Source organism: Helianthus annuus, chromosome 5 (assembly GCF_002127325.2).
Source record: "Helianthus annuus cultivar XRQ/B chromosome 5, HanXRQr2.0-SUNRISE, whole genome shotgun sequence".
In the NCBI taxonomy this organism is placed as follows: domain Eukaryota; kingdom Viridiplantae; phylum Streptophyta; class Magnoliopsida; order Asterales; family Asteraceae; genus Helianthus; species Helianthus annuus.
The window spans coordinates 131,059,588-131,073,601 of NC_035437.2; the positions used below are offsets into that span (position 1 = coordinate 131,059,588).

The 14,014-nt window shown below is 33.6% G+C and overlaps 1 protein-coding gene across 1 annotated transcript; it reads left to right on the top strand.

Annotated features, from left to right (window-relative positions):
- Positions 1–2,810: 2,810 nt before the first annotated feature.
- LOC110941308 (proteasome subunit beta type-3-A) lies at positions 2,811–7,281 on the top strand. Its single transcript, XM_022182928.2, has 7 exons — positions 2,811–2,937; positions 3,228–3,409; positions 3,538–3,645; positions 4,299–4,388; positions 5,371–5,455; positions 6,631–6,725; positions 7,023–7,281. Exons 1-7 carry the CDS (start codon positions 2,932–2,934, stop codon positions 7,069–7,071), a joined length of 615 nt encoding a protein of 204 aa, XP_022038620.1. The 5' UTR covers positions 2,811–2,931; the 3' UTR covers positions 7,072–7,281.
- The last annotated feature ends 6,733 nt before the right edge of the window (positions 7,282–14,014 follow it).

The following is a 14,014-nucleotide window of genomic DNA, read 5'->3' on the forward strand; positions in this document are numbered from 1 at the left end:
TTCTAACCTTACTCGCAACCCTAACGACTACAACTTTCAATTCAAAACAATTAAAAAACAAGTTTGTTCGTAACCCTAATAACTACAACTTTCAATTCAAAACAATTATAAAACAACTTTCTGATATAGTTTGATTAATATAAGGTAAATTTTCCTACCCGCGAAGTTCGCGGGTGATAACCTAGTATCATATATGTGAGTTTGAAGGTAATGGCTTGTGTCTTCTTAGACCACGATGCGGATTTCAGCTGGCCAAGATTTATATATGTGAGTTCGAAGGGGTGAAAAGAAGCTTATGCGTCCATTGCATAGTTGTCATCATGGTGGTGACTTTGCAAATCACACCCAAACCCAATTAGCCCTTTTTTAAATTTTGAGAGACAGATACTAGGAATGGACGTTAAAAAAGGATAAAACTAATCAAAAACCAAATTGTGTCCAACATATATGATGATATCAAAAAAAATGATAGCTTTAGTTGGGTTTCATGACTTTTCGTCCCACAGAATTTTTGGTCAAACTTCGCTACTACCTAAAAACTTCATTTTTAATCTGGTCTAACCTTGTTTGTCCACATATCCACTTCAGCATCCTCATCTCCGCTACCTCCATTTTACGCACTTGTGTTTTCTTGATAGCCCAACAATCCGTCCCATATAACATAACATGGCAGATCTAACTACAACTCTATAAAATTTCTCCTTTAGTTAGTTGAGAATCTCCTGTCACACAATACCCCTGAAGCTCTCCACCTAGCCAGCCTGGATGCGACATCCTCCATCCCTATCTATCTCCCCGTCAAACAAATAAAAAATGAGTAAATTACTATTTTTGCCCATGTGGTTTAGCCAGTTTAACCATTTCAGCCTAAAAATGAATATTTTAACATATCAGATCCCGATATTGCATTTTATAACAGTTTTGACCCCTAACACTAATTTTGTTACTGTTTTTTAGTTAAGTGTAAGGGTAAGCCTAAAAATGATTATTTTAACATATCAGACCCCGATGTTGCATTTTATAACAGTTTTGGCCCCTGACATTAACTTTGTTACTGTTTTTTAGTTAAGTGTAAGGGTAATTAGGTCATTATATACCTTAGGGTTGTTTTTGATAATTACAAAGTTCTTTTAATATTTAAGAGATTATTAATGCAATTAATCAAGTTTTTTTATTATTTCGTTATTTTCACGATCATTATTTAATAAAAAATGTTTTATATATACGAATAAATATGTTTTTTATTAAGCGTTTGTTTTTTGTAAACGTCCTTTTAAAAATCATTTGTTTTTTAACCTTTTATAAACCGTATATCGTTTGTAAAATTATTATTTTTTAAACCGTTTATTTATTAAAATCGGTTTTTGAGTTGTTTGTCTTTTAAAGTCTTTTTAAACAATTCATTTATCATTGTTCTTTTTAAAATCATTTTTTTTACTTTTTTAAACAATTCGTTTTTTAAGTTGTTAATTATTAAATGTGTTTCTTTTTAAACCGTTCGTTTTAGAACCGTTTTTTGAAACTTTGTATTCAGTTTAGTTATAGCTTTTAGGAAAAATGAACTTCAGAAAATGAACGTTTTCAAAAATTGAAGGAATTTAAAAACAATCGATTTTAAACAAACGAGTGGTTTAAAAACGAAGATTAAAAAAGGACGTTTATAAAAAATGAAAACCTTAAAAAATAAGTTAACAAGTGTAAGGTTTTAAAAAACATACGAATTTAATAAACGAAAAGTTAAAAAATAACGAATTTGGAATAAACAAACGGTTCAAAGAAATAGAAGATTATAAATCACTCTAAAAAAGTTGGAAAAATGAACGATCTTTTGCAAACTTTTATTAGAATGTTTCATCTTTTTTTTCAAATATTACATTTCTTTTGTTTTTTATACATGTCGTTTTGTAAAACTTTAAAAACAAACAATTTAAAAAAGTGAGTTGTTTCAAAATGTTTGAAAAACAAATGATTTTAAAAAGAATGGTATGAAATGAAGTGTTTAAAAAAACTTTAAAAGACAAAGGACTTTAAAAACAATGATTTTGAGAAAAGCAAACGGTTTAAAAAACGAACAATTTTAAAAACGACAGATGGTTTAAACAAAATGTTAAAAAATAAAATATTTTTTAAAACAATATTTATAAAAACAAACGATTAATGAAAATACATATTTATTTGTATATTTAAAACGTATTTTGTTAAATAATAATCGTGAAAATAATGAAATAATAAAAAAACTTGAGTAATTGTATTAATAATCTCTTAAATATTAAAAGAACTTTGTAATTATCAAAAACAACCCCACTTGGTGCAGAGTGATGCATTGGTGGGCAATGATAGGAGACCCAGGGAAACCTGGGTTGGATCCTTGAGCCAAACGGGTTTTACCGGTAACTTCATCGCCGTGCCTACAGGCGGGTGGGTTACCGGGTTTTCCCCGGAATTGGTGGTGGACCTGGTTTACTCTCGGAGTACTCCGTTTGGTCCAGTGGGTGTCCCGAGAGTGGTCGGGATTGATTCTGTTGGTCGTTCAAAAAAAATTCATCAAAAACAACCCTTAATGTATATAATTACCTAATTATCCTTACACTTAAATGCAAAAAAGTAAAAAGTTAGCGTTAGGGGTCAAAACCGTTATAAAATGCAACCTCAAAGTCTGATATGTTAAAATATTTTTTTTGAGTCTGAAAGGGTTAAACTGACTAAACCATAGGGGCCAAAACAATAATTTACTCTAAAAAATAAAAAACTCGATGGACTAGAAATGCAAATACACAAATCATAAGACATGTTTATATAAATGTTTATATAAATAATTATATTTTGATCACAGGTAACCGATTGTCCAAGCTACTACCCTATTCATAAAGCCTCTGAACAAACAAATCGAACCAAAGCTCCGATCTCCGTTCAACCTCACCGATCGATCAGATGTCGGTAAATACTCTTTCTCTACAACTCGAATGTATTCAATTTGAATGTATTAGGTCAGTTTTATTTGTGAAATTAGGGTTATGAGCCTCTTTAGGAACGTATCCGTGATTAAATTGATAGATATATATAAAGATTAATATGAAGTGTGTAAACAGATTTTGAATGTGTTAGGGCATTTTATGTGTGAAATTAGGGTTCAAGTTCTAGTTTTTCATGTTAGCGTTTGGTTGTATGATTATGTTCCTAATTTAGGAACATATTAATGATTAGATTGATATGTTTTTTGTGCACAGATTTTTGAGTATAATGGGAGTGCCTTGGTGGCGATGGTAGGTAAGAATTGCTTTGCAATTGCTAGTGATAGGAGGCTTGGTGTTCAGCTTCAAACTATTGCTACCGATTTCCAACGTATTTTCAAGATTCATGATAAGCTTTTCCTCGGTCTATCTGGTCTTGGTTCCGATGCTCAGACACTGTAAGCATTGATAGTCACTGATTTAGGGTTTTATGATATATAATAAAGTAGTTGTGTTTGTATGTGTATCTGGTTTGTTGTTTGTGTTAATTGAAATGTGTTTTTTGTTTGTTTTTTGTGTTATTTAGTCATCAGCGGCTTGTGTTTCGCCACAAGCTGTATCAGCTGAGGGAAGAAAGAGACATGAAGCCTGAAACTTTTGCTAGCCTTGTCTCTGCTATGCTGTATGAGAAAAGGTTAGAATGGAACTTACTTTCTGTATTTGTGTCTGTCCCGTGAATTTGACCTCGAGTAGCAATGAATCAGAGTACAAACGGTTTTGCAGAAAGGGTGAAATACATAGTCTTCAAATGTTACTCTTTTAAGAACAATAAGTAACATATAGAAATGTGATTGAATGATTGATACACAAGTCCTAACTGTTCATAACAACTTGATCAGGTAGATACGTTCGCTCGGGTTCTTGGAGCTTAAGAAAATTGTTTGTATAACGCCTATAATCAACATGTCTTTCAAGTATAGTTCTATACTTCTATATAACACTGAAGAGGGTCACTACTTAAAATTTAAAAAAATAGGAATGCAGTAGGTACAAAAGTTATAGGTGCCGAACTGTGCAAGTCATAGTCCATGAATGAGCGTTAGTAACTCTTAGATTCTGAATGTCATCCCACTACATCGTGATTAACCCGCTCTGTATCTCTTTATATGTAATATAAAAAAATTCTAAATAATTAACAGCCTCCTGTTATATAATGTTTTATAATGTGATGTAACAACATTGCAATGCATATTAAGGAAGGGTGTGTATTTCACAACATACGGAGTTCATATTGTTTCATCAAATAGTATTACTGTTAGATTAATAGACGTTACTAATATTTTGTAGGTTTGGTCCTTACTTCTGCCAACCTGTGATTGCTGGATTGGGAGAGGACGACAAGCCATTTATTTGCACAATGGACTCAATTGGAGCAAAGTATGTCTACTTTTTTATGCTTTTGTTGTTACTCATACTTGTATGAAAACCAGACCTTTTTTAAATTTTTCTTTTACTATTTAAAAAAGGAATATTGGATTTTAATAATCCCAACTATTCGCCGTTGGCCACCAACAGTCCTAACTTCAAAAATAACCACTGGCAGTCCCAACTATTGACATATTGGCCACCAATGGACCCTGACTAACAGAACCCTAACGCCGTTAGTGTCTGGTCGTCGGAAAACCGTTTTTGCCCAGAAAAAGGTTTTTAAAGGTCCGGCTTAACGTTACAAAGAGGTTTGGGACGAAAATGTTAAGTTATCCGGACAAAAAGTTGAGTTTTCCGGCCAAAAGAAGTTTTCCGGCGAAAAAGGTGTTTTCCGGCGACTTAAATAATTGGGGCTTTTACTAGAAAAGATTTTTATAGGTCCGTAATAAGGTTATAAAGAGGTTTGGGATGAAAATGTTAAGTTTTCCGACAAAAAATGAGTTTTCCGGGTAAAAAGCGTTTCTCCGGCGACCGGAGACTAACAGCGTTAGGATTCTGTTAGTCAGGGTCCATTGGAGGCCAATATGTTAATAGTTGGGACTGCTAGTGGTTATTTTTGAAGTTGGGACTGTTGGCGGCCAACGACGAATAGTTTGGATTATTAAAATCCAATATTCCTTTAAAAAAAACATAAATGTAAAAGACCAAATTCTCAAGACTTGTGTTTGTGTTTTTCAAAAAGTTTATACTTTTAGAATCACTTATAAACATGTTATATTAACTCTCTTTTTGGCATGAATATATGTGCAAATTGAAGTCGATCATCAAGTTATTCAAATGTGTAACTGAAAATGCTATCTAGTAGATATATGATACTTTAAAATTTTAGTTTCATGAGGTATGCTAGTATGCACTTGCAATCAAAAGAGTTGCTTGATTTACCGCTGGCATTAACTTTTTATCTTTCCTCTTAATAAATCAATAATCATAGGGAGCTTGCAAAAGATTTTGTGGTGGCTGGTACTGCATCAGAATCTCTTTATGGTGCCTGTGAGTCGATGTTCAAGCCAGACATGGTACCTTCTATATTCCACTCCTTTTAGCATTTCAACTTTTTTAATATCATTTGCAACTGACCTTGTATAATTATAGGTATATCTATGAGCCATTAAATATTTAGTCTTTGAAAAATCAGCAATGCATCTTTTAGAAGTCCCTCTTAAATCCAGAGGTTGCATGTTCAATCCATTTAAATGATAATGGACCAATTTGTCTTGTATTTATTGATAACAATTCAAAAGGGTTACTGTCAAGGAAGTGGGTCAATTGGTCGATGCTTATTACCTTTTAAATTGTTTTATTAAGGCAAATTGGAAATTAATAATCCCACCTTTTTAACTTTGGCCAATAATAATCCCAAGTCAGTTATTAGCCGATAATAATCCGAGCTCCTCCATTTTTTTTGTAAAATAGTCCGCCGTTAAAATAGCTTGACGGAGTTAAATTTTTTTCCGAATTACAAACCGATGTTTTAGGGCTTTTGATTAGAACAAGGATACGAGTCGATTGATGTAAAACTTACCTCGAAATTGTGCTCGAAATGGCTTGATTTTTGTTAATTGGAAGTTAAACACCTGAATTGAAGCACCGTTTTCGTGGGTTGGGGGCAGTATTTTGAGGTAAGTTTTACATCAATCGACTCGTATCCCCGTTCTGATCAAAAGCCCTAATTCATCGGTTTGTAGTTCGGAAAAAAACTTAACTCCATTAAGCTATTGTAACGGCGGACTAAAAAAAATTGACCAGTTCGGATTATTATCGGCTAATAACTTACTTGGGATTATTATCGGCCAAATTGATAAAGTTGGGATTATTTCCAATTTGCCTTCTATTAATTTAAAACAATGAGATTATTGTTTAATAATATAGTTTTTTGTAATTATGTTTACTATTACAGTATTTATATATAGAATATAAAAATGTGCTGATTTATTTAAAAAATGTACTGACGGGTCGAGTGGTCAACCCAATCTTAGAAGTGACCTTTTACCACTTACCCAACGGGCAACGACCTGTTTTGCCGGCATGAGATGAAAAAATACAATAACAATATGAGTATAGAACCCATTTGACCGTTTTGCCACGTGTAGTTTTAAATTTTTAGAAGTGATGTGTGTTTTGATTTTCTCACCTGTACAACCAAACGTGTTATATAAATATATGTAATCTCTACTTGTTATTGTGTATGCAGGATCATGAGGAGCTGTTTGAAACCATCTCCCAAGCACTTGTATCATCAATTGACCGTGATTGCTTAAGTGGTTGGGGAGGACATGTCTACATAGTGTAAGTTTCTTTTCGTGTATATAACCGGAGTGTTTGGAACTAATTATTCGAAATAGCAATAATGGATAAGCATATTACAACTTCAAACAACAAAAGACGTTGATTCCGATTACTCAATATCACGTAATCACTTTCTAGACGCTCATCCAAACACCCTCTGGAATCGTATCATTTTTGCTATTGCCTGTTTGAATTAACATTCGATTTGTAATGGTCAAAAAGTCATCAACATCTTGGCATCATTTGCTTATTATTGAAGATATTAATACGTTATTATTATATATGCTTTTGCTGCAGCACACCGACTGAAGTGACCGAAAGAATCTTGAAAGGGAGAATGGATTGATCTACAAAAAGTTATTTAGCCTTGGCTTTGGGATTGAAGGGAGTAAGGTTCGGCATTGAATTAGTGTTATTGTACTTTGGTGTCGGGTAGCTTGTTATTTCCGAAGGTGTTTTTGTGCTTTTGACTTGGAAACTTTTATGGTATTGTTCTGTAACAGTCGGTCTTCAACGGATGTTTTATCTAAAACTCTCTTTCTTGGGTCTTTAAGCATGAATGCATGATTATTTGTGGCTAGGGCAGGTGACACTTAAGATCAGTCACCTTGATTTGGGTTATGATTACTAATGTTATCTAACATTACCCCTAAAGCACTTTAAAATGTAGTCAAACAATAGATACAATCGCAATGCAACTATAGGATACATTGAGTTCAATCGGATACGTCAAAACGTGTGTTTTCATATGGTTAACACATCACATAACGTTTGGACTAATCTGGTCGATATTTGCGAAGTACCTGCGCTGCAACACACGCGGGTCTTATTTCTAGTTTATCTTATGATATCAAGTCGACAGTTGTGGTCGAGTTTGGTTCATATGACAAGGCATGTCTCATCAAGCATGAGTTATTGACACCTAATATGACTTGTTATAATGTAAAATAGCTTAGTTTAACCTAATAATATTAACATATAATAAGGCTCATTAACGATGATTTATTGTACTTAAGGGTCTGCACCGGCAGTTCACTTCGGTTTTGAGCCTCGACTGAAACCGAAATGTTTAGTTACTGTACCCTCTTAATCGAAACTGAAATGTTCGGTTTTGAGCCTCCACAGAACAGTTACTATTGTATTTTCTTTAATACAAAAACCCATACCATTGTTTTTTTGCTTTGGTTCGGTTATATTGTTAACTCGGTTACGGGTCAGGTAATTCTGTTTTTTATCAACCCTAATTGTAACTATCATCAATGAGATATAAGTCTCCAAGAATATTAACGGCTAGTAAAAATTGTCGTCTTTTTCGGTAATGGCATACGTTCTATCCCAATGGCGATCTTCTCTGGGTCGAGAGGTGTGTAAGTCCGAAATGGCATGAAACATACATATAAACGAGAGCATACACCATTCTTGTTTCAATATCCAATTTCAATGGTATTTTTGAAAGTAATAGTATTGAAATATCTATCATGTCTTTACTTTTTTTCTTATAAAGCCACATTTACAACATCACATTACACTAAAATGTTGCAAATTTATATATTATAGAGTAAACTGCAATTTACCCCCTGAGGTTTAGGTCAATTGGCACTCCTCCCCCCCCCCCTAACGAAATAATTGCAATTTTACCCCCCAACGTTGTTATGTCGCAATATTACCCCATGCCGTCAAATAAGTTAACAGATCTGTTAACTGGAATGTGAAATGACTATAATGCCTTTTCATATTACCCCCTATGTTTTGTTCTAGTCTGTAATATTATCCCCTGCCACCACTGCCACCGCCATTCACCACCACAACCACCCCTGCCACCTCCAGCCACCACCCTCAACCACCTCCAGCCACCACCCTCCAACACTCTCAACCACTTCTCTCTCTCGTCGCTGTCCATTTAACTCAAATCACACCCAACCCTCTGCAGACCCAAAACCAAAACGAAAAAACACAATTCCCAAGTGCATGATATTTGATTAACTGTAAGTCACACAAAAAACATCAAAACTGATACACATATGAATGAATGACAATGAATTGGTTTATAATGATTTGCAAGAATCATAATCTTGATATAGGCAAAAATATGAACAACAAAAACAAGTTCAAATCAGCAATTGTAAGTCATTTTCCATGTTACACATAACAATCATTCCAGCAAACCACATCAAAAGATCAGCACGAATTAAAAAAAAAAAACCATGAATCCCATCAAACCACCAAACACTCCACTACCCTTGTCTTTTATGGGCTTTTTTCCCTTTCTTCTTCATCGATCCCTTTTCTAGGTACTTAAGCTTCTGTTAACAAGATATATGCCACCATGGATTTAAATCATCAAAAAACACCATCTTCACCACATCAATTAAATCATATGAGTTGAATCAAAATATGTATACCCTTTTTCAAACACATATATTGAGGTTACACAACCCTTTACTAAAAACCAAATTCAGGAACCAACAAACTGTAAATACACACCAAGAACACAATAATAAACAAAACCTACATGACAAAAGACAAGATTAAAGTTCTTGAAGCGATGTGATTGAGATGGTAATGGTGGTAGGTGTGTTGATGGCAGGTAGGGTGTTTGTGGTGGCGGGTTGATAGTGGTGGCGGTGGCGGTGGCACTGTGGCAGGTGGGTTAATGGTGGTGATGGTCGGTTGATGGTGTTGAGAGATGGAGATGAGATATGTGTGTGTGTGTGTGAGAGAGTGGTAGAAAGAGAGGGGTATAGAGAGAGAAAGAGAGTTATATAATAATAATAGGGCTGTTCATGAGCCGAATCGAGCCAAGCCAAGCCAAGTTCGGGCTTGGCTCGATTATAAACCGAGCTGACTCGGCTCGGCTCGGATTTGAAACCGAGCTGAAAATCTAAGCTCGGGCTCGGCATGGTTTTAAACCGAGCTAGCTCGGCTCGGCTTGGTTTGGCTCGATTTTATAACTAATATATACATCTTAAAATTTAATAGCCTAAAATATTATTCAATAATTTAAAAGAATATATTCAAAATAAGTTCAACCTAATATAATTCAAACCAAAATCAAGTTTAACAACGCAAAATAAGTTTTAATTTCAATAAAATACAATATTAGTTCATCAGGATGGTAATCAATCTTCAAATATGCCATAAATATCAAATTACAAACCTATATACATGTAAATAATAATCAGTTTTTTTGTAATATATTATAATGTATATAAAATTAAAACTTATTATAAGTAAAATAATTCGAGCTAAACCGAGCCGAGCTACAAAGCGAGCCAAACCGAGCCAGCTCGGCTCGTTACGAGCCGAGCTAGGCTCACTTTCTAACCGAGCCGGACCGGCTCGGCTCACTTTTAAACCGAGCCAAATCGAGCGAGCTTTTTCCGAGCTAAATCCGAGCGAGCTTCGAGCGAGCTCCGAGCCGCGAGCTTTTTGAACAGCCCTAAATAATAATAATAATAATAATAATAATAATAATAATAATAATAATAATAATAATAATAATAATAATAATAATAATAATAATAATAATAATAATGGTTTGACAAAATTACCTATTTATCCTTTGACCCTCACATTGTTTTGTTGACCGTTAAGCAAATTTGATGCTAGGGGGTAAACTTGCGACATAACACCGAACGTTGTGGGGTAAAATTGCAATTATTTCGTTAGGGGGGTAAGAGTGCCAATTGGTCTAAACCCCAGAGGGTAAAATTGCAGTTTACTCTATATTATAAATAGTTACTCTTCATTGGGTTGCTTTTTTTAATATATAGATAAAGATAATTTTTGAAAGTAATAATATTGAAATGTCTATCATATCTTTACTTTTTTTCTTCTAAAGTAACGCTTACAACACCACATTAAACTAAAATGTTGCAAATTTATATATTATAAATAATTACTATTTATTGGGTTGCTTTTTTAATATTATAAATTTATATATTATAAATAATTACTATTCATTGAATTGCTTTTTAATATATAGATAACTAGGTTAGAACCCCGTGTATTACACGGGTCGAATAAATGTAATTTTATATATTAAATAATAAAAAGTTATATCTTTATGAACCCCGTATATTGTACGGGTTAAATAAATGTAATTTTATATATCAAATAATAAAAAAATATTATCTTTACACAGATTAAATAAATGTAATTTTGTATACTAAATACTAAAAACGTCGTATCTTAAAAAAACCCGTGTATAATCCGGTTGAATAAATCTACCAAATAATAAAAATATTACATCCAAACGTTGTATCTTTAAAAAACCCGTGTATAGTCAGTCGGGTTGAAAAATCTGCCAAATAATAAAAAAAAAAATTGTATCTTTAAAAACCTTGTGTATTACACGTGTTGAATAAATCTAATTTTACATAGCAAATGATAAAAAGTTATATCTTTAACAAGTTCGTGTATTACACGTGTTATATAAATGTAACTTTTTATAGTAAATAATAAAGAAAGTTATATTTATTTTTAAAAACACAATTAAAGAAAGGAATATTGGATTTTAATAATCCCAACTATTCGTTGTTGGCCGCTAACAATTCCAATTTCAAAAATAACCACTGGCTGTCCCAACTATTAACATATTGGCTTCCAATGGACCTTGACTAACGGAACCCTAATGTTGTTAGTCTCTGATCACCGGAAAAACGATCATATTCAACTCCAGTAGGCATGATGCCTATACACTAATTCATGAGTAAACCCAATAATTTGGAAAAACCTCTCTTGTGGGAATCGAAAATCTATACATAAAAGGTAACTTATAATGCTCAATTTGAAACACTAACATTCATCCTAATCCGTTAAGTAAATAAAAAATAGAGTTGTATATGGAGATGGATTTATAGACCCAAAAACTCTATATATTCTCTTGTAGTCCCAATCAAAACGAATTGAAGAAATTGAAGAAACAAAGTACATTCTGTTTTGGTGTTGAAGCATGACTATGAATTTGAAAGGTAAATTAATCTCTATCTTTACAAACAATTAAACGTTAATACATTTTTTATCTCCGCTGGTGACACGATGATACTCCAGTGATCCAATATCCACCAAGTATTTTTTAATGAGTGTGGGGAAACAAACTTGGGGGGGGGGGGATGTTCCACGGTCCTCCCAACCGCTGGAGTGATCACACTCCACAAGCTAGCTTAACCCCATAGCTGCCTGGGGGTGAATACCCAACTGAGAGCGAAGAGCTTGGCTGTGGGTTGTGGACACCAAGATTCGAACCCGGGACCTCTAGGGAGAGGGTGGGTGAGGCTGGGCAACTGGACTACCCTAGAAGGTTGAAACAAACTTTGTCATTATAGAAATGTAAAGGTGCACGTGATCCTTAGTTTCTTGTAAATGTAGCTTATGAACATATATAAAAAAAGTTATATTTTTAATAAATTAGGATAACATTTAATATTAATTTATTATTTATATATATTTAATATAATATAAGTTGGAAAGAAAGGTATTTGTTTTAAAAATATATTAAATTAACAATTTAGATTTGAAGATAATATCTTATTAAAGTATGATAAGATTTAATATTAATTTTTTATTTATTTATTTAGTTAATATAAGATAAGTATAAATTTAAGGATACCTTCTATAGATGACACGTGTCCAAAAATTGGTTTCTTTTATTATATAAGTATAGATATAGATACGCAAGGCATGTTTTCCCTTATGGAACGCATCTTAGGTTTCTAGTTTTTATCTTTGATGAATGTACACAAGACAAGCTTATTTCTCATTTGGCATTATCACAACAAAGGCATTCGTACAATGCACTCACGATATCCCGATGTTCAAAGAGTCAAACTTAGACTATCAACTATCACAACCCAAATTAATACTATTTTTCATTAAAATTTTATTTTCTCTCTTTTCCATTTACACAACCCAACCCAACCCAACCCAACCCAACTCAATTCATTTTTTCACTCTCATTCACAACCAACCAAAACCAATATTTTATTAAATAAATATGCTTTATAATTAATTTTTAAATACAGAAAAGAGAAGAAAACAGTTAAATATTATATATTTTGGTTGCAACCCTTGGTTGAGCACACAATCAGGTTCTTCACTATTATTATATTTTTTATTAAAAAGTGACTTTGTTTTTTGTCTTATTAGCCACATGGCAACCGATTAAAGAAAAAAAATCACCATTATGGATAGTCTTAGGCCTACTCTCCACTTGAAAGTCCTACCAACAAGTTATATGAACAATTTAGTACTAGAACACTTATGATGGATAGCATTGTGAAACACATTATATATTACCGCGCAATGAGAAGCGACGGCTACGGTTCCTCCCATTGATTGACCCTTCTTTGTCTTTTGATGTCTTTTTGTTTTTTATCTTTATTCCTCAACTTTCAGCAATGGTATTTACAACCACTCAACTTTCTAAAGAATTCGTATTCATTTTTTAAGTGTTTATTATTATGTACGTTTCGGTATAAATTCAAGCTGGTTAACGTTTCGATGTAAATTTCTTTCGCAAATAAATCAAGTCAAATATAATACGTTTTCGTGCTTATTTTTATGCACATTTTCAGTTGGTTTACATTTCGGTGTAAATTTTGCTCGGAAACAAGTTGGGGCAAATATAATACGTTTTCATTAAACGGTATAAATTCCAGTTACTTTACGTTTCGACGCCACCGGAACCAGGAAAATTTACTAATTTGCTACATGCATAGCTTTTATTATATCACGCCCCGCGTGTGGTGTGCACATATAACGTATATATGTGTGGGCCCTCGGGGGGGAGTGAAATTGCACTAATTTTAACGTTATTTTACTAATATCGTGAAAATAATGTTAAAAGCGGCAGACAGTTAATCATGCATCATGTGGTAGCGTTGATAGCCGAAAGACAAAATGGTACATGCACTAATCAACCTTTGTTGAGTGTTATGTGACTTATGTCCAAGGCTTGATGCAAAACTACTATCGAGCTGGGGGTCTCACTGGAAGCAGGCTCTCTATTCCTACGGGGTAGAGGTAAGACTGTCTACATCTTACCCTCTTCAGACCCTATCTTAGCTTTGTTATCGGTGGAATTTACTGAGTATAATGATGATGATGGTGGTGGTGGCGGCGGCGGCGGCAGCGATGGTGGTGGTGGTGATGATAGCTTTTATTATATATTAATCATGTGTACGATGTTGCACACCCTATCAATAAGAAGGAAATCTCAAAGTCATTAGTGACTCCTATATCAATCATCGCCCAATTAGAGCCAGGGATAGCAATGAGATAGGCTAGAA